Source organism: Meleagris gallopavo, chromosome 3 (assembly GCF_905368555.1).
Source record: "Meleagris gallopavo chromosome 3, MGAL_WU_HG_1.1, whole genome shotgun sequence".
Lineage (NCBI taxonomy): Eukaryota > Metazoa > Chordata > Aves > Galliformes > Phasianidae > Meleagris > Meleagris gallopavo.
Window position 1 is genome coordinate 7,302,338 of NC_139406.1, and position 25,465 is coordinate 7,327,802.

Genomic DNA, 25,465 nt, shown 5'->3' on the forward strand with positions numbered 1-25,465 from the left:
TCATATTATCTAGTGTAAAAACCAATTTTGCAGCTTTTATGGTAAATTGCATACTTTGAGAGCACATCTTATTTGCTTGAATTTTAGAAAATTTTGTTCATACCTAATTTTTGTCTGATGACTTATGAAACTGTCTTGGATACTCAGCAAGCAGATATGAGAATCATCTTTATTTTTACTTGACTAGAAGGCTCCAAGTGGGGCAACGCTTTGAGCCAATTCAGAGAGGATGGCATTAAGGCAATTCAGAAAAAAAAAAAAAAGCATTGTGTTTACTTCTGTAAGTAGATCTGTGTTTGCCTGATTACTGGCATTACACAATATGATTTGTAACGTGGGTGTTGCCAACATATTTCAGTAACAGATAAGGAGTATGTGCACTGAATATTGTTGCTGGGCTTTTGGTGCACTGCTTAAAGCGAAGTTATGATTTAACATTATTCTGCAAAATTAGATCTTCTCTCTACCAATACATTCTTGAAGGCCCTCAAGGCGAGGTTGTTTGGGACCTTGAGCAGCCTGACCTAACGGGTGGCAACCAGCAAGTGGGTTCAAATTGGATGGTCTTCAAGATCCTTTCCAACCCAAAACATTCTGTGATTCTCTGATATCAAAATGTAAAAAGAATTTTCTCTTTAGTTCTACATTCTCTTCTTCTCTCCTCAGAAAGACACACTCTTCCATCTAGTTGGGAATTCTTTTCAGCAAGCACAAAACTTGCTTTCATCCTGACATCACTTTTTATTCTTTATGCTCTAGGATATTGAGTCATTGATGTCAGAGGGAAACAAATCACGAACAGTTGCTGCAACCAACATGAATGAAGAAAGCAGCCGCTCTCATGCTGTATTCAACATTATAGTGACTCAGACACTTTATGACCTACAGTCTGGTGTATGTGTTTCTGTTAGTTTAATTTATGAAGTTGTGGTAAATTCTTCTTCTTTATTCTGTTCAACCGCTGAATGAACTGTTTGTTTTGAATAACGATCAGTTAAAACAAGCAGCTTGTGCTTTTTGCATGCATTTGTAGATGCATCAGTAATATCACTTAACATGACCTAAAACTCTAAAGAGGCAAATGGCTTACCATTTTAAAACTGAAGCTGCCTCAGCTCTCAAGACTGTTAAACTTGCTGAGGTGCTCTTGTATTTCAGAGTTGCTATGCTAAGTGATGTTATAGTATCTCTTCATTGATTTGTTCCATCTTTTCAATCAAGACTTTAGCTTAACTCACCGTATTTTTTTTTGTTTGGTACACATGCACAATTTTCTTAGCTATGCTGCTACTTCTAATGCTTTGCAGTAATCAAAGTCATATTGGCAAGAACCTAAGGTTGAGAGAACACCAGAAAAGAGAGGAAGCATGCCAGAGAAAACAGAAAAATTAGATGACTTTAAGATTGTATTGCCTCTGTTAAATCTGTCTTAGATGTTAACAGTTGCTGACATTGATATATTTTAATGGCCTGCTGTGGCAGGGAAGTTTTTGATAGTAACACACACGGCTGCTTTGCTTTCATTAGTGGTTCAGTCCTTTAGTATGAAGTGTATGACTGACTCTTAAGAGACTGTAAAGGTTGTCAGAATTTGTTCTCTCTTATCTTGAACTTTATGCTTCAACTCGCATTATTGTTATAGAAAGCAGTCTTTAATGGTGCTAATATAAGATACGTTAGCATTTTATGCTCATCAATCTGTTTTTCTCCCATATTTGATCTGCACAGAATTCTGGAGAGAAGGTCAGCAAGGTCAGCCTGGTGGATTTAGCTGGTAGTGAGAGAGTGTCCAAAACAGGAGCTGCAGGAGAACGTCTGAAGGAAGGCAGCAACATAAACAAGTAAGACACTGACATAGGTTGTAAAGCATAATATTTTAAGAACAACCATTGCTTTCTGTCTCCTGTGTTGGTGTGCTTGTTACAAGTTGGTTCAAATGATGCGTCTAGTCAGAAGCAGTTAATACATCTCTTTCAGTTGCGCTGTACTGAATACCATCTGTTTGTTGTTTTTTTTTACATTAGTATAGAGACTTTGATTCATACTTGACTCAGATGATAGCTGTATGAATATTATCTGGAAAAAGTGACGGTAGCGCTCTTTAATTATGGATATACCTTTTGTGATTCATTTATCCACCCTGTCCCCAGGCTCATGTGTTTGTCTCATCATATGCTCAAGGAATGCAAAGTTGCAGAGTCGAATGGCTTTGTTCCAGCAGGTATTAAACTGTGTAAGTGTATAATTCACAGTTTAAGAAAACCAGATCAGAATGAAACTATGTAAGTTTAACATTGCCTTGGGCATCTGTACTCAAGCAATGACAAGTTTCCAGGCAATTTTTTTAACTGTAATTACTGTGTTGTTGCCCAAAAGCAAGACTTTAGCACAATATTACCATTGTCTTACACATACTAATTTTCCAGGGAAAAAAAAATCAGACTCTTAATATTAAAACCTACAAATTCTGTACTTTAAAGTGTTGCAAAAGGTTACGTTATTCTGAAGTTAACAGTGAGAGCAAAAAATGTATTTGAACTGCATTTATGCTTAAAATGATTTTAAGTTACCTGCTTTAATGGTTTGAACACACTTGCTCTTCACACCATAATCAAAAATATTTTGAGTTTAATGCATCAGTTTGGTAGGTGCACTGACATAGTCCTCATGAAAGAAAATTATATGACTATTTCTCTAATGGCAAGTACTGAGCCTTTGCCCTGCAGGTTACTAGTTAAATTTGGCTTGATTTTACTAGAAGCTGTATTCACCTTTTGCATAAATAAGGGTGAAATTAAATGTCTCTTTTTATTTCGTGGGGAAAAATTCAAATGCTGACTCTCCCAACAGCTATTAAGAAATTGAAAGTGTTGCTGGAGATACAGAAAGATTTCATTTTCTTTTCTAGCAAAATGTTTGCTCAGTGTAAACAGGGAAGGTGTTTTTGCCATTTCTTTTTAATGATACAGGACTTCAGATACAAGCACCAGCTTTCTCTGTAAAAGATATTTCAAAAAGAAAAGCTGACAGCTCTATCTTTTTGCATCAGTTCTTATATATTTTAAACCTCAATCACCTCAGACCATTTTTTAAGCATTCTCAGTGTGAAATCTCATTTGGAACTGATAGGCAAACAAGAATTCTTAGTTTTGTGCTTTAGTATCTACTGGACTTTTGCTGTTACTTAGAGTTTAATGAATTCTGTCTTCACTGGAAGCTTCAGAATTGGTATGCATATTTTTATCAGTAGTTCTTCCCAGAACATTGTACACAATCTTTTTGATAATGTGTACAATGCTTACTAGGGAAAGGCAGTCATCTTTCTGTAGTAATACAGGCTACTTAAACCATATACCTATGTAAGGTAGGTAAGTAAGTAAGACTTAAACTGTGTCACCTTCCTTTGTTTTTACAATTTTTATTCATTCATAAAATAGTAGTAATTTGCATTGGTAGCATAAACCGTTTATTCAGATAAGACTAGACCTACTGTAACTATCTGGCAATTAAATTTCTTGCTTGTTCAATGTTGTGATGCCTTGAAGAACAGGCAAATAACATAACTGTTTCTGTATTTACAAGATAAGAAGAATGTACTTTTGCTGTGCTTCCAAAACTCTGTAGTTTGATAGTCTCTGCAGATTTCTCTGCTGTTTCTGCATGAAACCAGCTTAGGGCCATGGTCACTGCTGCTTCAGTCTCACAGCTTCCTGTACTGTAAACACTTTCATATGTTGGGTCAGCATGACCCAGTACAGAGTGGATGTGCTGAATTGCTCTGTTGCGTAGTGAAACGGCTGAGAGTTGTGTGATCTTGTTAATGGTTTTGTAAAGCTGTAATAAAGAACTTCCATTTTTTCTCAGTACTGGTGTGAAGTTGCCTTGGGTCATGACGGTGTTTCTGGGTGTCTGCTGTCTTTATTTTCCTGGTTCTTATGAGACTTTCCAAACTCATAAGAAAGCTGTGTGTGCTTGTTAATGCCTAGGGTGCTCTAGTTCCTATGCTGAGTGTAGAAATGCAGATGTTTAGTAATCTGTGGTGTAGTAGAAGAATTTCTAGAGTACAACAGCAGGAGGAAATGGAGTAAGCATGCTGTCAGTCAGTGGCTAAGAAGAGTACATTCTATGAACAGCCTGTAATTTTAACTGTGATGAGAAAAATCTTAGCTATTGTCATTTTAACTTGAGAATGCAAAAATAAGTATTTTGAAGGGTAAAGACGGGGTGGGAGGGAATGTTTTGGGAGAAGATTGGCTTCAAGCTCTTTTAAGAGGAGGGTCTTCATATTCACAGGGTTTATTATTAGAAAGAAGGACTTCATCTGCTAAAAAAAACTGGAAGAAAAGTGTACAGAAGTAGCTTAAATGGATATCATTTAGGGACAGAGTTCTTCCCTGAGTAAAGAACCACCTGCCCTTGGATGCTGCTGACTAAGGCCCTTGCTGGGAGCGTGCAAGCTTCCAGATGCACAGTAGCAAAGACAGCCTGTTCACGCTTGATGAAGAGGGTCAAGGAGAACAGAAAGTCTGCAGAAACAGCACTTTCCCATGGTCTTGCACCATGTAAGCTTGCTCTGTTTCTTCTAAACTGCCTCAGTCTGTTGTGCACTGTTGGCTCAAGCCTTTTGGTTGATTCATTATGTAGGTGGTTTGAGATAGGATCAAAGTAATGACAGATCTCTGCATCATCCAGCATAAAGCAAAGCAACTACCGAGTCCTGTAATTATATTGCACTGCCATTTCTTTTAGTACTTTCCTTAGAATCTTTTAACAGCTTTGTATTATGAAATCTTAAGTAGAATACGTAAGGGACACTAGTTTGGTTGTTAATACAGATGTTAATAGTCTTAATACAAAAATAGTATTTTATTATATTTCTGGAGCAGAAATATTATTACTTCCTTTAATCTAGTGTTAATAATCTAGCTTTTAACTTGCTATTTACTACAATACAGTGCCTATAACTAAGACTTAGAGTTGCAGCCCTGTTGTGAAATAATTATCAGTGGTGGTCCTTTCTGAATCCCTGTTTTTCGTATCCCCACCTTGATTTCTTTAAGAGAAAAAAAAAAATTCTTCCCCCTCCCTCAGTTTTTGACTTTGATTTTCACATTTTTTCTCATTTAAAATCAGTAAGAGGAATTGGAGAAATCTAATCCAAGTGTGTGGGTTTTGTTGTTTTGGCTTTTCACTTTATAATCCTTGAAGGTGGACTCCACTGGCAGTCAACTCCTGGTGCTTTTTCACTTACGCTGTAGAAGATTGCTAAGGAGCAGCATATAGCATCCTACTGTTTGTTCTCGCATGTTTAGCATGCTGTCTTCCCAGTCTGTGCAGATGAAAGATTGGAGACAAGAACTAATTCTCCCTCCCCTATCCTCCTCCCACAGGCTTTCAGGAGTTGCTAGGCTTTTGCTTGGGAAAAAAAAAAAAAAAAAAAAAAAACAGCCCTAAATTAACTGTTCTTTTTGCTGTGAATTTTTCAGACATGGGTTGGAAAGTCATCCTTTAGACAAATTTAGGAGCTCCTTAAGGTTCTTTTCATTTTAGTTTTGCTTTCAGGTCTATACTGTCTTCATGCCACTTTGTTTCCTGGTGTTAGTCACATCTTTTGTGACTTTTTTTTTTTTAACAGATTGTGTCACCTTACCCTCACATATCTTTGAAATATTCTGCAATGTTTTTGTCGTTCACTAAACGAATGAATTCAGAACCACTAGGATTTTCAAAAAGCATTAAGACTATGTTACAATTAAGATGGCTCTAGTAGTTTGAAGAAACTCAAAAGGATGGAGTGGAACAGTACAATCAAAGTTTTATTTAACTATCTAATCACAAGGCTACAAGTTGCCGTGGTAGTTATGCTCAATTGTCCAGATGCTCTTTACAAGTATGGTGGGCCAGTATGCTCTCAAGCTCCAGCATTCTCTGTTGTTACCTTTAGGCATCTGGTTAATGCTCTCAGGTTCCTGAACCAGCTCATCTTAAGCTTACTTGCCCCAGTGTCATTTAATATATACACAAGGTTGTATAATTGGAATATATAATTCATAGATGCTTTGCAAAGATTGCTAATAGTTAAACACTTGTTGGTAGAAGTGGTACATGCACCAAAGTGAACAAGCTTAGTTTCTTCAGCATTCTATAGAAATGGGATGTTTGTGTACCAAGCAGCTTGGAGAATTTTTCTGTTCTCATGTTTACATTCATGCAACATTTTTATAATCGGGAGATTAATCTATTCTTCCCTATAAAAGATCCTAGTGAGGCACCACCTCAACTGTAAGTCAGCTCCTTTGTCAAGGGGTATTGGTCTCTTCTGATGAACAGTCTTCCACTATCATGTAATGGCTGGTTAGTTACTAGGTAACTCATCAGACTAGTTCTCCTGTACCATAACTGACTTTCTTGTAGATGCCTCCTTATGGATATAGTTCAGTTTTAGTCAGCTGTTAAACTAGTGCTCTTAAAACATTGTTCCTAGAGACAGGGGATTATTGCTGCTCTGCCAGTGCTAACTCCTAATAGTGTCATGAGGCAGTGTCCATGATGGAAAGATTCTTAGTCTCTGAGAAAAGGTAGGTGTCTAATCTAAAGCTGTTATTCTTAGGAGGAAGTTTTTCACTCAGAGTGGAGACACAGTGGAACAGGTTGCCCAAGGAGGCTGTAGATGCCCCATCCCTGGAGACATTCAAGGCCAGGCTGGATGTGGCTCTGGGCAGCCTGGTCTGCTGGTTGGCGATCCTGCACATAGCAGGGGGTTGGAACTGGATGATCATTGTGGTCCTTTTCAACCCAGGCCATTCTGTGATTCATTCTATGATTCTCCATATACTTAGGCAGCCTGCTTTACACTTGTCAAACTACAATACCTAAATGTTTCAACCTGGTCTTCCTGGAACTTTATCTTAGTACTAGGTAAGACTAAACACTGTACGTAACTGTTTTTTGTTCCAAATATGCAGCTTTAATAGATGCATTGCCTTGTTTTGATCTCCCTTGGTTGTTTCCAGCTCAAATTATTCTATAATATCTTAAAAACTGGATGTGAAATTTTGCGGAGCGCAAATTAAACCATTCTGTCTGTTTTATTAAATATACTTTTGAAGTACGTGCTCAAAACTGTTTTGTGCTTTTGCCTTTGTAGATCCCTTTCAACGCTTGGGTTGGTTATATCATCACTTGCTGATCAAGCAGCAGGGAAAGGGAAGAATAAGTTCGTGCCTTACAGAGACTCTGTACTCACTTGGCTTCTCAAGGTAATTAATACTTTCTGTTCAACATAAGCTAACAGCTTACTAGGTTGTAGCATAACTCTGTGTACTTAAGAGATTGTAATCTTTTTTTTTTTTTAAAGAAGTGAGCAAAGGAGGTCATTGCTACAAGTTATCCCAAGTAATATATTGAGATAAGCATTTACTGTGTTAATTGTATGTGAAGTCCTATTTGGCGAATTTTCAATTACGTTGGGACTAAAGCTGATGGAGGTGGTTGGGAATATTTATGGATCATATTGACCAGTTTATATCAGAATGTAAATCAATGTCCAAATAGTGAGATTTATATTTTAAGTATCTTTGTAAAGACACAGTATAACCTCAGAACAGTTTTTAATTCTCAAATTTCTGTGACTGTACTCTATAGGACAATCTGGGAGGAAACAGCCAAACTGCCATGATAGCCACAATTAGTCCAGCAGCAGACAATTATGAAGAAACACTATCTACTCTAAGATATGCAGACAGAGCCAAAAGGATAGTTAATCATGCTGTGGTGAATGAAGATCCAAATGCTAGGGTCATCAGAGAATTACGTGAAGAAGTTGAAAAACTGAAAGAACAGCTCTCACAGGCTGAGGTAACGTTATTCATGACACAAAATAAATTGAGTAACCTGAACAAATGTCGAACGAGCTGGAAGACTGGATTTATGTTGAAGTCGTACAAAATCAGAAAAGGAAGTCTTACACTTATTAAAAAAAAAAAAACAACCTTGTTTCCTGAAATAATGTTTGTTTCTGTATAGTAACTTCAAATGAGGACAACATTGCACAGATGTTGATCTATGTCAGAATAGACTGTTCTTGAAGAACTTCATGTCAAATAGTAAATGAAGCAGCACAGATAAGAGCTACAACAGAACTTAATTGTATATACGTGCTAGCAGATGTTTCTAAATTGCTGGACTATATATTTTTGTTATGCCAAACGGAAAAATGAGAAGATGTAAATCTGGTACTGGATGACAAAACATGTGGGACATTTCTATCAAGAATCTTTAAAACTGCAAAACCAGCAGTATTCTATTGACTGAAGAGTAAATGCTATGTGGTTGCTGCATATACTAAACATACGTTTCTAATCAGAGCTTAAATTATCAGCGTAGAAGTACTTTTGGTGATATCTGAGGAAATGGGGCACTGTAGTATAGGAAAACGTTTCTAATATTTTCTGGCAACACATAATAGCTGTGGGGGAAAAAGAATACCAGAAGTATGTTTTAGGGTAAATTTGAGTGATGTTTAAACTTTACGTTCATCTAAGAAGTCACGTTGCCTATACAGACAGTCTCTTACAGGATCAAATGAGGAAAGCTGCCTTATGGAAAAGGAACCATTTACTTTTTTTTCCAAACAGAAACCTATTGTAATTCTGTATTTTAAATAATAAAATACTCTTCTAGTCTGTTCTTAGTTTTGTTGGCAGACTGTGGCTGCCAGCAGGAAAGTAGGAAGTTGCTTGTAGTTTTCCTAATTTTTCAAAGCTTTTTCTCTTCTTCTGTCTCTTCAACTTTCTGTTGAAAACAATCACATGAAGTTATAGGCCAGAATGTTGAGCTCTTATTTGGAGTGGAACATATTCAATCCCCTTGCTTTTCTTTCCTATTGTGAAATGAGAAGCCTGTGTTAGCTTCAGTGCATGCCTTCCTTCAGAGGTAATCAATGGTGTCATTCTTAAATGCTTAAATGAAACTCCAGGAACGCTTACAAAAGCAAGATAGAATGGAAAGCTAAATATCAAGAGGAATTTGTATTTAAAACTATTATTGGAAGGAAGGCTTTGGAGTTGAACTTCAGACAGCTCAGACTTAAGAGATGTAAAATACCAGAAGGCCAACTTTATCCTGGATTGCATCAAGAGAAGCAGGACTAGCAGGTTGAGGGAGGTGATTCTGCCCCTCTACTCTGTGCTGGTGGGGCCTCACCTGGAGTACTGCGTCCAGTTCTTGGGTCCCAGCACAGGAAGGGCATCAAGCTGTTGGAGCTAGTGCAGAAGAGGGCCATGAAGATGGTCAGAGGGCCGGAGCACCTCCCCTATGAGGACAGGCTGAGAGAGCTGGGGCACTGCATCTTGGAGAAGAAGAGGCTCCAGGGGGACCTTATAGTGGCCTTCCAGTACCTGAAGGGGGCCTAATGGATAGGGAGGGACTTTTTCTAAGGGCATGTAGTGACAGAGCAAGGGGAAATGGTTTTAAACAGGAAGAGGAGTATAAGATATTAGGAAGAAATTCTTTACTGTGAGGGTGGTGAGACACTGGGACAGGTTGCCTAGAGAGGCTGTGGGTATTCCCCTCTTGCAGGTTTTCAAGGCCAGGTTGGATGAGGCTTTGAGCAACCTGGTTTAACAAGAGGTGTCCCTGCTTAGGTCTCTTCTGACCCAGACCATTCTATTATTTTGTCCTTTTCCTTTGCAAGTGACCTGTTTCTTCATCTTCTGCCACAAAATACACAGGAAAACAGTTGAAACCTGTCCTGTATCTACAGCATTTGATGTTCTGTTGGCTGTGTTCAGTTTCCCTTTTTTTAAGCAACTGTTGCAATGTGAACTGTACCTTAAGAATTTGCTAATCCCCATCTTATAGGCCATGAAGGCACCAGAACTGAAGGAAAAATTGGAAGAGTCCGAAAAGCTAATAAAAGAATTAACAGTCACGTGGGAAGAAAAGCTAAGGAAAACAGAAGAAATTGCACAGGTATTTCAGAAATTTTGAGGAGAAAAGGTCAGATATTCATTGAGCACAAGTCAGATGAATTTCTTGAACTCTGGTGAATTATGCTGTACTCCTTTTCTCTGCTGTACATTTTCTTTCAGTCTAAATTTCATTAGAATAAATGTAGTTTTATCGTGGTGTAATTGATAAAGGCTAATATTTCATTTGAAATTAGAACATAAAAGTGCATTTGAGATGTTCTTTTATTTATAAGAATGCAATGGGATCTTGAAGAGTTTCCCTTGGAATGGCTAAGAAAACCAAGAATTACAAAAGGATTGGAATTTTGGGTAGTGTTTGTTCTTTACATTTGCTGTTGCTTATAGTGTTTTCTTAACGAGAGAAAGAACATGAATACAGGTATTCACTAATGTTTGTTATTATCATACTTGAAATAAGACTTCGGGATTCCAGTGTATCTTTCCATCATTTCTGCCATCTGTAGATTAAAGAGTGACTTCTGTTGGTTATTCTTTCTAGTCTTAATGTTCCAGAAGCACACTTTGGTGCAGTCACTGCTAAATAAACAGACACAAAAAAAATGCAGAACCTAACTGGCCAAGCCCAAACCAGAAAAAAAAAAAAAAAAAAGGATAAAGCTATGACAGAGCAAATGACACATTTGAACCAAGCAGATGCTTTAGCTGCATTAATAATAATACTGGAAAACTGTAAGCCTAAACTGCGACATGCTCTTCTCAAAATTATCTGACTTATTATCTTTCTTTTCACTGCAATTGAGATTAGTTTTTAATCAAAGCCACACTCTGTAATGCCTGAGTACCTCTGATACAATCATTTAAAGCATGTGTTTGAGGATTAAGTCTAACCTTTTGTTATTGGTGTATAAAAATTATATTAGTATTATACTTGACCGTTGTCCTAAGTTCTATTTTTCTGTTACAGCAATACTATAAGGGTGTGTTAATCTTCAGCTCTAGATGCTGTACTTTTATTTACTTGGTATACTTGTCTCTACGTATTGCAGCAGCCAAGATTAATTTATTTTTGTGATTGCAGGAGAGACAAAGACAGCTAGAGAGCATGGGAATTTCCCTAGAGTCTTCAGGTATCAAGGTTGGAGATGACAAGTGTTACCTGGTGAACCTGAATGCAGACCCTGCACTCAATGAACTTTTGGTTTACTATCTGAAGGTAAGAGTGCAAACAAGTGCATTTACATAGAATGGAAGGACATTTATTGTTTTTGTCTTCTAGCTTGATTTATAATTCAGAGTGTATTTAGATTGGTAAGTCTAGTTGCACTAAAGTAGAACAGGACACCTCCTGCTGTTCAGGTTTACTTTTTCCCTTGCAGTTCAGCTTCAGTAGTTTCCTAATTGACCTACTGATTGCCAACAGTGGAAGAAGTGCTTAGTATTTGCCAGAATTGAGATAAAACTAGGTTTTTCAGACAGGGTGTGAGTAGAATTACTTCTTGGACTAAAGAGCTTTTCTTCCTGAAGCAAGAGCCTGGTGTAAGATGCTTCTTTTTGTTAGGGAGTTGAGAATTTTCTTAAATATTCAGTGAGTTACAGTGTAAAGGGATCACGTTTAGCCATAATCGTAGGAGTAACCATAGGCTTCAATGGGAGAAAAAGCTTTAAAAAAAAAAAAAAGAAAGGAAAAAAGGTGCCAGGTGAGGAGGGAAAGTGAGAAGGAAGCCCTGTTAAAAATATGCTGAAATATATTTTCCTTGTTCTACTATCTTCCCTATCATTCAGTTTAGAATAGTCTTCCTATCATAGTTTCAAATGCAAACCTAATAACTCAGGCTGAGTAGGAAATATGCTTCTTAACAAGATAGAAAAGACTATCTTATCTGTTTTATGGGTATTTTTCTGCTTTAGTGGTTAAAATAAGTCTTTTATATTTGAACAGTAACAAATAGAGTACAATTTATAGTAAAACGCAGTTTTTCAATAGAGTTTTTCAGCAAGATTTACAGCATGATTGGCAATTATGTGGAGATTAGTATGTTTAGCTGCATTATTAATATAGTTGTCTTCTGAAAAGCAGCCAATTCTGTGTTTCTCATTTTACTTTCCTTGTTATCCTTTGTTCCACATGGCTGCATGCCATGGCTTGTTTTCTTCTCTGTATTATTCTCTGTATTGTTTATATGTATGCATAGTCTGGGAATATTTTAAAATCAGAATTTGTCTATCAGCTACCTTGTTTTGCTTTGCTTGAAGCTGTAGGAAGATAAAGTGCAGAGCAGAACAGAAGTGTATGAGAGACCTTTCCAGTCTTCAAATCTACTGTGGCACTATCCCTGCTCTATAAAAGTACCTAGCAAAGGACAACATGTAGATGGTGGAGTCTCAGTACTTCAACTAACATTGCTTTAGTTATGTAAACAGCAGAAGTTTGCTTCTCTCTTAGTAATAGCTTATTTTCCAGGATCACACAAGAGTTGGTGCAGATACCTCTCAGGACATACAGCTCTTTGGTATTGGAATCCAACCTGAACACTGTGAGATTGATATTGCTTTGGATGGAGAAGTCACACTCACACCAAAAGAAAATGCAAGGTAAGGACGATCAACAACACTTGTTTGCTCTTCAGAAAAGTGTTTGCTTTTCATTACCAGAAGATGACTTGCATGTGTTTTTATCAAGTCAGAAATATCTTTTTTTTGATCAATGAATAGCTGTGGTATAAGTGACTTAGATACGTAGAAGGTGAAATTCAGAGATAGAACTAAGATTTCCTCACACGCCCCCACATGCCACTGCCTAATAACGAGCTATCAGTGGTTTAGCTCAGAATAGACCATCACAAGAAAGTAATCATTAGGAATGAGGAACCACTGCTTATTTATATATTGGCTGGTAGCAAGGTGACAGACTCGGTCCTGGCTATTTCAACCTGATGATGGGATAGGAGGCTGGTTCTTTATGTGGGAGGAGAAAACTTGCCTCTGAGAAGTTCCTTTTGTAAAGCTCGGTATTTTCTGAGAGAAGTGAGAAAAGAGATCCAAAGACCACCATTACTACTGTGTCTATTAAATAGGTGCTGTGAAGTCATATTCTCCTTTTGTTTCTGTTGTGGATTCTTGCATAGAATTCTAAATGTCTTTAGCACTTAATCTCTGATGACAAAAGATATGCAGTACTATTGTCTTAACTTTACTGCTTAGTTACAAGTATGCAATTTAGATCCTAGGGTCTTTTCTTATAGTTGAGTGCCTTGTATGTTAGCAGTATGGATTAACCTGTACCTTGGAGAGCTCTGTCAACAGGATTTATATGGAGCCAATGTTATGTAGACTTCATAAGAAACAGGTAGTGACCCAGTTTGAAAAATGGGCAATAAAAAGAAAGTTCAGCTAACAGTAATCTTTTCTGTGTATTTACGGAGAACTTGCAACAGTCAGAGCTGAAAGGGAAAGAGGTTTTGTTTTTACTTCTGATGCGAGGAATCAGACCAGTAACTTTCTCATTCATACATTAATGAGAACCTGGGTGATTTGTACATTGTGTAATATAAATCACTGTCTATACATGAGAGAAACAATACTTCTCAACCATTCAGTTTTAGGATTTTTCTGAAGTTGTGTTTTCTTTTTTCAGGTCCTGTGTAAATGGTACACTGGTATGTTCTGTCACTCAGTTATGGCATGGAGATAGAATATTATGGGGAAACAACCACTTTTTTAGGTAATAGTTTGTATTTATTTACCAGCTTTCTTACATTCAGTCTTTTTTTTCCCTGCACTGTTCTTCATAAACCTTTTAGAAACTGAATTTTTATTTTTACACAGAATCAATTTACCAAAGAGGAAAAGACGAGATTGGCTGAAAGACTTCGAGAAAGAGGCTTTGTTAGGAGAGCATGATTTGGATGCAGCCAGTGAAGCTTCTTCAGAGCCAGACTACAACTATGAGTTTGCTCAAATGGAAGTTATTATGAAGACACTGAATAGTAATGGTAAGAGAACTGACACTTCAAAAGTCCAAAGATTTTTTTTTTTGTGGAGATCATTTAATAAATTCAGAATGTAAATTAATTTCTAGATAAAAACAAGTGATACAGTTACTCCAGTGGCCCTGGGGCATTTTCAGCAAAAGGTTTTTAACAGAAAATCAGGTGTAAATATCCACTCAGTTGTAAATGCACTTACAACTACACATACATTTATACTTCCATATAAATATGTGTACATATATATATATATATATACACACACATTCACATGCTGTTTGGGTGATCTTTGGTATTGTCACCCTGTTGCCTGTGTTAAAGCCTTGATATAAATATAAAATATATGTATGTGTATATACACTTACATAAAAATTTAATTACTGAGCAAATGGTCTAAGAGGTGAGAAGAAATTTAGCCAAGACAACTACGAATTTGCTTCTGCCCAGGCATAGTTTCATCTGTATGTCTGCTAATCTTTATAGTGCAGCTGAAATGTAATTGTGCAAGTAAAATCATCATCTAAGTCCTTCTGACTTGGAGTTTTGCAGGTTGTTGCAGATAGAAATGCACTTTGGATATGCCTGATTCATCCTTCCTTTTGCATTGAACATTACCAGCACCATCATAGATTAAAAAGACATGGAAACCTTAACAAGGCTGTAGTCAAAAACGTTACCTAGTGTAATTTTTAGCTTCTTCATCACTGTGAAGTTGTTTTTAATTGAAGTTTGTCAAAACCTATTGTGATGCCTTTTTCTGGACAGTTATTCTTGATAAAATATGGTATATAAAAATAATGGTATGATATATGGTGTATTTAAAATATGTATAAAATGACATGATATTCTCTTGGCTTCCAGAAAGCAATTCAGAATTCATGTATTATAATATGGGACGAAGAAATGGTGAAAAACTTAGTGAAGTGCTGAATGCTTTGTACAGGTTTTCTAACTGCACATAATTTCAGAAGCAAATGCCTTTTTTTTTTCTTCTCTGACCAAGACAACATAGTAAAAGGCATTTTGTTTTTTTTCTGATCTTTCTTTGTATCTTCATAGTATTTCCATTCTTTGCTGTGGTTTAGCTGCTGAAATACATTAGTGATTTTTTTTCTTGGTTTACTCTTCAGCTTCCTTATTTTTTGCTTTTGACTACAGTATGATTGTTTCCTATGCATAATTCTGTAGAAATCATTTGCACATTTTTATGGTCTGATTGTGATTTTAATGTGTTTTGTGTGTGTGTGCAAGTGAGTTGCAGGTTCAAACCATTTAAGGTGGAAATGAAGTTATTGTTTGATAACAGTTATTCTTGTTACGGTTCGCTCATACCAGGAGATGAATTTCAGATGAATCTGCCATCCTGGTGGTCTTCAGTGTTGTCATCCCTTGTGAAGACTCTGTTGCCTGTTTTAAGGTCTCAAACCATCCCATGTCTGTGCCAAAACTGGGATAAAGGTTTTGAACTTGATTGGCTCATGCATGACACTGCTGGAGAAATTTGAAAGCATTAATTGATGCTTGATCTGCTTGTCACTAACGGAGTTTGAATAAACTGCAGCAGCCAACAATAAGTCAGTACTCTTTGAGTGGAGGGTCGCTTATTTTGAATTTCATGTTAACAATGCTTCAGGCATCTTTACATTTCAATTCAGTAGGCTTTCTTGACTTTGGACCAAGACTATCTTAGTCTTAGCTGGGTTGTTTTCCCAGCTGTCTTCACTAAAGCACAGACTTCGCTTTTCTAATAGAGCTGCTTCCTTCCTAATGCACAGCAGGTGTTTGCAGTCACACATCACACAGTTTCAGAGGCATTGTAACCCCATTATACCACTTCTTGTCTCTTCTGCTCCCTCCTATGTAGGTGCTCTTAACTAAGAGGGGGTAATAATTGATAATAAAACCCTGACAAAGCAAGCAGCTGTGAGTGTCATTTGCTGATCTTCTAATTCCAAGCTAGATAGCATTTTTACCCGTTCAGTTCTTCTTGATAGTATCTCTAAATTAGTTTTCTGACAGGCTTCGAGTTCGTTAAGTAGAAAGTACAGCAGATTTGTTTCAATACTATTTATTTATAGTGGGGAAAATAAATATGAGGAAAATAGAAGAAATAATAAATTGACTGATGCCTATTAATTCTAACATTTATATTCTTTGGGAAAAAAAGACACAGGGCAGAGCAAGCTTTGTTTTGTTTGGTGTTAAATTTGATATATAATTACTTTGGGTTTAGGTTTCTTCTTTTGCATCAGAAGTTGATACAGCCTGGAGCCAAGAGTTTATCTTCTTTTGCTTTGTTGTTTTTTTTCCATTCATCTAGTGTTACATAGTTGAGAACAGTAACTCCCTGTAAGTAAATAGCCTGGTCTCTGCTGAGCATAACCATTAGATTTTGTAGCATATAAGCAGTTACAGCAGTGTCACATTTTACATCTGGCTCCTGAGAAACTCTGAGGATAATGAGGAAAATGTGAAACTTTGAAAAGAGCTGTAAAGAAAACATCCTGATTCTTCCCGCCCTGTTTCAACACAATCATCTTTTTCATGGGATTCTGTCAGATCAGCATTGTACCACAACTTTGTGATGCTGATCTGACAAGGATTTATGCCTGTATAGGGTGCAGTGTCTAAGTAAACAATGAGATTAAATTACACACTTTCTCATTTGAGCAAGCAAAAAAGTACAGCTCAGGGTGGGGATTTTGATGCAGTTCAGCAAAGCAGTACATGTCAGAACCTCTTCCTAGCTTGCTTAGAAAACTGCACTAACATGAAATCTGAAATATTTTATTCAGCATTGTTATTGTTGGATTAACAGATTCCTGATGTGAATTATATAAAAATGCAGCAAGGTAATCAAATCACCATTTGTACATTATTTTTGTAAAAGTGCTCTTTTTATAAAACAGTAATATTCTAACAGTTTGCAGAGATGTAACTGCATATGAATGGTCTTGTTGGAACCACTGAACTATTTTTGCCACATAAATAAGTGGAGAGGTGTGACACAATGCTTCTCACATTGTATGGAATTTACTGTGCATTTGGCAGGCACCAGGTAGAATCTTTCCTAATTGGACTTTGCATGGGCAATCCAAAATAGTGGATTATAGTGTTTAAATCCATCTTAAACATTGTTTGCAGTTCTGAACTGTGAAAATGTTAATCTTTTTCATCTTCTGTGTGTTTTGTAATTCACACCATATTTTAGTTTTTCACTAAAAGACTGCTTTTTCTATGTGAATCTTTTTCAAGAAATGAATTGGAGGCTTTTCTAAGGTGTAAATTTATGTTTTGCACTGCAATACAAGCATAATGACTCTCCCACCACAGTAACGAATTTGGTTTAAATTAGAAATGTTGGACTAGCTTGTTGCATCATTTGCCAAATGTTTTCCCTGTATCTTAAAGTAGCTGTGATTCTGTAAATGTCAGGAGCTGAAAAAAATCACTGTTGTGAAAGAATTGCTCCCTATCACTGGAGCTGGTCTTGGAGCAATTTAGGAAAAAGTCTTAATGACTCAGCCTTAGATTCATTTCCTGTGTTTCCAAACACAATAGACCTTAATTTCTTCCATTCCTCTTCTCTGCCTGCTGCTTAATACCTGATTTCTCAGCTATTCTTACACAATGTTAAGGATTATACAAGAAATCTGTGCGTGTGAAGATGACTCTGGTATTATCAGAATAAGTTAGGGGGAGGATGCAGGTCAACGTGAGTAACTTGGTTTGTAGTCTAGAATGTTAGAATTCATTTTAGTCAGTTTTTTTCACTGCGTTGTCTGTGTAAAAGCCAAAAATAGCTAAACATACTCCTGAGAACATCATGTACTAAAAATTGCTAATTCTGATTATTTTAAGGCACATCTGGATGACTCTTTTGCTGTTTGGTTACTATTTATATTGACAGTTTTTTAACTTCATTACTTAAAAAAGCCATCGTGGCGGAACTTTAAGATGCCTTTGTGTGAAGCCAGTGGTTTCTTTCACTGACAAGATGTGGGCTACTGTAACAATCTGTAATCATAGTAGTTTTCTGCCAAAAATAAAGATGTGCTTTACATAAATCTCAATATTTCAAAAAGTTTGCTGAGAGGCGAATAAAAATCCACTGTAACAACAGATCCCCAGAGATCTTGTTTGCTTTTCTGGCATTTATAGTGGGAAGGATTTGTTCTGTGAAATCTCTCCTAGGCATCCATACATGTTGAAATCCCAAACAGCGCTTTAGTTTAACAAATTCGGTCTCAATAGCCTTTGTACTAAGTAGGTTGTTATATGTTACTGAGTACAGTAATACCACGTTTGTAGAAATACGAGGGATCTGTTTTGGGGGAAAGTGGCTGTGCCAGCTGTGGTGACCTGCATGTAGTGCTGTTGATGAATCCTCTATGGAAGCTGGCGTATATCCTCTACTGAATGCTGTAATAACCCAAATTTTGTTTCATGTAGCTTTGTAGTATCAGGAACATTTGCACAAAAATTTTAAGTCTGGATATCAGTAGTAAACACAAGATGATTCATAACTAAATCACACTGATAATTATTATTTGAGAAGTAGACTTGGAGTTCTGAAACAGGGCAGTATAATTAAATGTAGGTTCATTTTTCCCCTTCCTTTTTGACAGGCTGACATCCTTAAAAGTCACAACAAAATTTTCTTTTAATCTATCTTCAAAATGGAAGAGATATCACAAAGAATTATTTTAAAACTGAAGGTTTTTTTTTTTTTTTTAAATCTTGGCACATCCTAGAGCTTCAATCTTACTTTCTCTATTTAATATTCTACCACTCCAACTATGGAACTCCCTCCTCTTCCATACCTTTCTGATATACATAATGAACAGTTATTATATGACGTGCTATCATTAGAATATATTAATATATAGATATAGATATAGATCTAATATATTAATCTAATCTTTTGCCAACCAGATTTTGGCTATATTTACGATTTCAGATGTATATGCATGAAGGTGTGTGTGTGTATGCATGTGTATATACGTGTGTATATACGTATGTATATCTATATACATACACATACTGAGAGTATATAAGAGCAGCTTGTTCTGTTAGATTCTCCTTCAAACTTGCCATTGAACCTAAAACTGGCACTAGACCAAGTAATCCTTTAATTTAGATGTAATTTAGGTTTAACCATAGTTAATTGACACAAGCAGTTGTTTCAAGTCAGAGTATCTAACTGGCTGTTTGCTCTGGCCAATTCTGAGATGAAATGTACTTTGTAGTTCCCTCCAGAACAACGTCTGCTTCAGTGTTGTGAAGTGCATTGGTGAATTGTGGTGCATGACCCTTTAGCTGTTTGTCTCAGTTTTCATCTGCAGCAATTCAATGTCTCATTCTCTGCCAAAATGGAGGAAGTAAATAGCTTTTTACTTCCTGAGATAATTTCCTTCTCTGGTTAACATCATCTTCCCTTGAATTTTGCTTTGTTTCCTTGTTTTCTTCTTACTGGTTTGTTCATTTTTCCATGTATTCTTTTTTTCCTACTGAGATTCTGGAACATGCTATAAATCCCCAGTACTGACGTACCCAGTAAAGGAGGATGTTAACTGTTGTTACAGCTTCTTTGCATGACATTTACCTTGTTTGAATTTACTTAATTTGGTATTTATTATCTTGGGTTTTGTTTTTGGGACAACGAACATCCAGTGTTTGCAAAGAGTCTGGGCTATCTTGATTACTGGTACCATAAAAATGAAGAAAGTGACGTTTTCCCTTTATTATTATTTTGTCTCAGACCCAGTACAAAACGTGGTACAGATCTTGGAGAAACAGTACCTGGAAGAGAAGCGGAGTGCTCTTGAAGAGCAGCGGCTGATGTACGAACGTGAGTTGGAGCAGCTGCGGCAGCAGCTCTCCCCTGAAAGGCAGCATCAGCACGGTAGTGACAGACTCTCCTACACTGCTCAGACTGCACAGCAGAAAGTAAATCTGTGGACAGAAGAGAGGTGAGAATGCATGAGGAATGCTGGAGTTAAAACAGGAATCAGTAAGAACTACAAAGGAAGGGCTCTAAGTGAAAGATGAGACTTGAACAGTCTGTCAGAAACAATATTTTTTTTGTAGAATTAAGATTTACCTGCATCAAAGTGTTAGGGCCTTAATTAGGGCTAGATTCTAATCCCTATTACATGTACAACATCTTCCTGTTTGATACAATGTGATATGAAATAAAAATTTAGCTTATTGATCAGCCTTACAGTACTTCTAAATTGTTTTATTATTTAACGTGCTTCTGAAATGTTTGGTTTAGTATTTAAGTTAGAAGAAAGGTAAGGATAGCATATCAATAAATTTGTCGTCTTGTGCTAAGGTGTCCACTAAGGATTGTTGTGTGTTCCAGAGTATCCAATGAAAATACAGGATTTTGCAGTCTGAAACTACAAGAAATATAATAATGCGAGTCTTTAAGTTTTCTATATGTGTTTCTAAAGCAGCCCAGCTTTGGAAGAGGATTCCCTTAACTTTGAGAACTGCAGGATAGAGTATAGTAGAGCTGTTAAGAAAGAAGAAGTTTGCAATGAAGTGAAAATACAGAAAGCTCTTTGTGAAGGAATAGCATGGCACCTGAACAAAGCTCTGGTAAAAGATCACGATGTGAATTGCAGGAGGAGTTTAAGAGGTAGATCAAGAAGTTGTGAGCTGAGTTTAAGCAGTGTGTGTTTGCATCTCAGCAAAGAGGGAAGTTTGTTTTGTATCACTGGGGAGAGAAGGATGTCAGCTCCATGGAGCTCCAAATCATCACCCAGATGATTTTTTTTGTCTGGCAGGTTTTCATTGTACAAACAAGTATTCTGTCCTTAGGTTTGTTCAGCAGGAAGGATGACTAGGTATACTAATAGGTTACTTGTAAGCATCTATCTTCTTTTTAAAATAAAACTTCATTCTTCACTCACTGATTTTTCTATATGTGGAGAGTTTGATTGCACTTTCCTATTTCATTTATTTTTGCTTTGCCCTTCAGCATAAATAAATTAATGTACAAGAACTGTCTAAATAACGGAAACCAATGTTGTGTTTCAGCTTTCAAATTCAGAACGTTAAAAATAGAACAGAACAGATCTTAGTTTAGTTATTATGTGTGCTTTTGTTTTGTAATTTCTGCCAAGTTTGGCCTGGAAAAAAAAAGCAGTCTGTTCACACGCTCAGCCATGATGCCTAAAATGTTTTCCATGGCAAGCTTAGGGAAAGCATTGCTCTGTTTCAACTTCAGTTAAAATAATTGTTTGCCCCTGTAAGAGCTAAAAACAGAATTGTTGTACTGTGAACTGAATGTAAAGTATTGCAGAGTCACAGTTGTGATTTGCAGGCTGTTTCAGTGTTGCAGAGGAGCGTGAAATAAAGAACACTCTGGTCTGAATCATTGCTGTTTAATATCGAACACAGCAAAGCAATCAAGATATCATTGATAACCCACTTCAGTTGCAGAGTGGAGAAGTGGGCTTATGGGCAAAGGAAGCAATATCTCTAAGAGATGCAACAGAAAGGAGGGAGCAGCAGAAGAAAAAACATTCTTGTCCCTGAGAGTCGGAAAGATAAAACTGTAATTGATAGTCTAACAGTTAACCAAACACTATGACCACAAAATGACATAAAAATGAAAATCTGGAATGGTATCAAGGCTGAGAGTTCTGCCAGGCTTCTCTTCTCAGTATTTGTTAGAAGATTTTTAGGGGGGGGAGCTGAGCTTTGAACAAGTGTTTTGGCTGTGGGCTTCATGTATTTCTTCTGTAAAAGTATGGCAACAAAGCTTGTAGAGGATGTTCACGAGCCAACTGGCCAGAGGGCAATAATGCAGAAAACATGAGAAGACTCAGTGTAAAGAACATGTGAAAGACCAAGTGTCTGGGTTGCATAGGGTTTGGTTAATGCTGTTTTGGCTGTCATTCTGTTGCTAATAGAGCTGAACCCTACTGGATCAGCCAGCGGAAGGAATTTGATAAGCATCAGATGTGGGCACATGGTTGTGTCTGTCAGATCAGCTAGAATACATTACTCAGAGTTTATTCTAGCTTTATGCTGACTGTGGGAGGACAGATGATACCTGATACAGTGCTAAAACCCCTTGGTGTAAAGTAAATCCATTGTAACTTTGAACAAATTTATCTGTTGGGTGACTGGTGGTGGTGTACTGGAGCAGGGCTCTAATTTGTTATGAGTCAGCATTCTGTATCTGGCACTGAGAACCCAAGAGACTTGCAGTGACACTTTGAGTGTGAGATCTGAAGGTTTCTCTAGTGCTTGGCTTAAACAAGTGTTTGAGTATTTCACGTTCAGTGGAAATTTGCTGTGGCTAACGCACTGACAAAGTTTGTCATGTTTTTTGTGTAGTAAAAATTAAGAAAGACCATCCGAAACACATTTTTTTAGCTCAGTTTCTGGAAGAATGATGCCATAGCAGCAGAAAAACAGAACTGCCATAAGAAAATAAGAGCTACCCATAATAGTTGCTTGAACTGTCATTACTGCTTGTAAGTCCTCCTGATAGTCTTAAACCATCTCAAAGGTCTAGCAAAGATAAGGATGGTGTGGGAGCAACCCCAAAAAGCTAGCCAGGTGCAGGTTCCTGAGTGAAGGAAGGGACTGGCTGTAGGTGAATACTATGGCTTCTAAAGCACTTACAGATCAAAAGTCTTCTGCTTCTCAAATGGGATTGCTGTCTTGCAGTGGTTGCAGGTGTAACAGACTCTCAGCATGAAGCACTACTTAATGAGTAATTCTTCACTCTACCTTCATTTTCTGGGTGAATCCAAAATTAGAGCAGTCTGTGGGATGCGTCACTGCAGTCGGCCAGAGTTGTTCTCTTAATCTTTGTAGCCAGACTAACAGAAGCAGGAGAGAAATTTTCCATGTAACACCAGGAGTATATATGGAGAAAGTGGACTTCAACTATATATAGCAACTATTCAAGTTCCAGCAAAATCCACCACTGTTGCAAACTCAGGCCAGATAGGTGAGAGAGACAAAGCAGCACGTTTCAGCATGTTGAAGGCTCTAAAAAAATTCAGTCTTATGTGCTGATGCTGTTAGTACTTTGTCACCTTGATACAGTATCAGGGAAGAGTCAGTGCAATGTAAGCTGAAAATTTGTAGGAGGCAGCGTTGGTCACTGAGAAGTCTGAAGTTTGATCATGAGTTTTTTGCAGAAGGTGATGGGACACCTTCTGTAAGTTCTGTTGGGGTTACAAGGAAGGCAGAAAGGGGATCTCAAGGCAGAAAGGTTTACTCAAAGGATGGTTGTGATGCTTCTAAAAAGCAAGTTAAAAATAAGACTCCCAGGTATGAGTGCATTGCAGGTGGAGATACGGTGTATGTCACAGCAGGTTTGCCAGGTTATGTGTTAGAAGTGATTTGCTCAGACAGGCCCTACAAACCTTTCTGGAATTTGTCCAGAAACTGTAGTGTGTACAGAGTGCAGGAGCTTTAACCCGTGCTCATTCATTGATTTAGTTAAAAGGTACTCTTTGTAAATAGGACTTCAGGTGTTTTTTTTAATATATATATATATATATATATATATATTTGAGGTTGCTTCAATATATGCAGGATAATCCAAGAGTCTGTAAAACTGCAAAGCCCTGGCTGTAATGTAAAGCTTTGGCCTGCAGTGATTTCAGATTCCAGTGTCACAATATGAGGAAGAACAGTTTTTATTAAGATGAAGTATTACATGTAGGGACTGGTAGTTTCTGTGGAACTCGACTACAGATTAAAGGCGAAGACAACTGCAATTATTTCATTTCTTGAAAGAATATCCCTGGGGCTCTTAACAAATTATCACTGTAACGTCTGCCATAGTATTGTGCCCTTTTTATTTGGGCATTACTGTGCTAGGCTTATCTCTACAATAATATATTTGTTTCATATATGATCACTGTTCTTCCTTCATAAAATTGTCCAACAGTTTCGAGTTTGCTGACGTAGTGCAGTATGGCATTTCTCCTTAAACTTGCTTCAGAAAATTCTTTGTTAGCACCTCTATTTGCAGCTTTCCAATAATAGAAATAGGTTTCTGTGTATTTTTCATGTTCCCTACTGCACCGCAGGGATGAATTGTTTCGACAGAGCCTGGCTAAACTTCGAGAGCAGATAGTGAAAGCAAATACACTGGTGAGAGAAGCAAACTTCTTAGCAGAAGAAATGAGTAAGCTGACAGATTATCAAGTAACACTTCAAATCCCTGCTGAAAACCTCAGTGCCAACAAAAAGGTAATAGCATAATAATAGTGCTGGAGAATGAAATAGTTTTATTCCTAATAAAAAAAAATGTAGATGCATTTAACATTCATCTTCAACTTAAGGCCATAAAATTTTATTTTTGTTACATTATGTGTAGACAAAACATAGATGCTACCTGATTGTAATATATTGAAAGTGATTAACATAAAAATGGCATCACAGTATTAAGTATGGCTCACAGTGTTCTTTCAAGTGTGTGATAAGGGTATATGAATGTGGTCTGTGACCAGACATTTCTGTTCTGCTGCTCTACAACCTGAGTAAAGTGCTGCATTTTAGTTGTTTGCAAAAATGACCCGTTTTAAGATCCCTGTAACTTTTTCTAAAGTGCTTTCCTGTTGTAGTATTGCTGTAAATATAATGGTAGCAATTAAAATAGTATTCTCATCATAAGTTATTTAACTGAGAGTTGTTAATGGTACTGTGTAAATAGAAGTTGTTTAAGAAGGAAAAAAAAGGTCTGAATCTTCAAAGATGTGTTAGAGGACAAAGATGGTATGGCTGGCATGCGGAGGAAGCTGTATATTGTCTATTTTATTCCTTTTTAGGAGTACAATTTGAGCGAAAGGTTAAACTACTCACATTCATGCACGGTTCCTACAGTTGTTATTTTCTTTTCTTCTGGCTTAGAGGGGTGCAATAGTGAGTGAGCCTGCTATTCAAGTGAGAAGAAAAGGAAAGGCTACTCAAGTGTGGACTATTGAGAAACTGGAGAACAAATTGATTGACATGAGAGATCTCTATCAAGAGTGGAAGGAGAAAATTCCTGAGGTATGAAATACTTATTTTTGAAAGGGATCACTGTTTATTTTCTTCTAACCCCTTTCAGTATGTTGCATAGATGAAGTGAAATGAGTTAATATATGAAAGAGTGTAGTACTATGCTGGAAAAAGAAACAACTGAGAACAAAATGCCCATGCAGAGTGAAAAATAGACATGTCTTATCCTCATTTACATTCTCAGATATGGTTGTGCTAAGCTAGCGACTGACTCATGACAGCAGTTAAGGCTTATGTTTACCTTCCTTTATACAAATACCATGCAGATAGGCATTAACTCTGAATGGAAACAGCAAGCTGCACTGGAAATAGTGATTAAACATTGGTCAGCATCAAAAATATCTAGGATGACTAGAGTGCCCATGCTGCTTAATTACATTTCAAGTGCAGAACACATCAGTGGGGTAGAACTTGATCTTAAAATGATAAATATGCTGTAATTTTGGTTATATATCCTCTAGCCTTAAAACAGTGAAAAAATCAATTAAAATTATGTAGTCTGCA

The 25,465-nt window shown here is 37.0% G+C and overlaps 1 protein-coding gene across 9 annotated transcripts in view; it reads left to right on the forward strand.

Moving 5' to 3' along the window:
* KIF13A (kinesin family member 13A) overlaps nucleotides 1-25,465 on the forward strand; it is a 114,970-nt gene that overhangs the window by 61,841 nt on the left and 27,664 nt on the right. For 7 of the 9 annotated variants that reach the window (XM_085220130.1, XM_085220134.1, XM_085220132.1 and 4 more), the window contains 12 exons: nucleotides 760-894; nucleotides 1,729-1,841; nucleotides 7,148-7,259; nucleotides 7,645-7,857; nucleotides 9,862-9,972; nucleotides 11,011-11,145; nucleotides 12,394-12,524; nucleotides 13,567-13,653; nucleotides 13,758-13,924; nucleotides 19,680-19,890; nucleotides 23,989-24,151; nucleotides 24,812-24,952. In XM_085220130.1, the coding sequence (XP_085076256.1) occupies nucleotides 760-894; nucleotides 1,729-1,841; nucleotides 7,148-7,259; nucleotides 7,645-7,857; nucleotides 9,862-9,972; nucleotides 11,011-11,145; nucleotides 12,394-12,524; nucleotides 13,567-13,653; nucleotides 13,758-13,924; nucleotides 19,680-19,890; nucleotides 23,989-24,151; nucleotides 24,812-24,952 (1,719 nt within the window). Of the gene's footprint in view, nucleotides 1-759; nucleotides 895-1,728; nucleotides 1,842-7,147; nucleotides 7,260-7,644; nucleotides 7,858-9,861; nucleotides 9,973-11,010; nucleotides 11,146-12,393; nucleotides 12,525-13,566; nucleotides 13,654-13,757; nucleotides 13,925-15,253; nucleotides 15,377-19,679; nucleotides 19,891-23,988; nucleotides 24,152-24,811; nucleotides 24,953-25,465 lie in introns of all 9 variants that reach the window. The other 2 variants (XM_085220137.1, XM_085220138.1) reach the window with 1 other exon arrangement.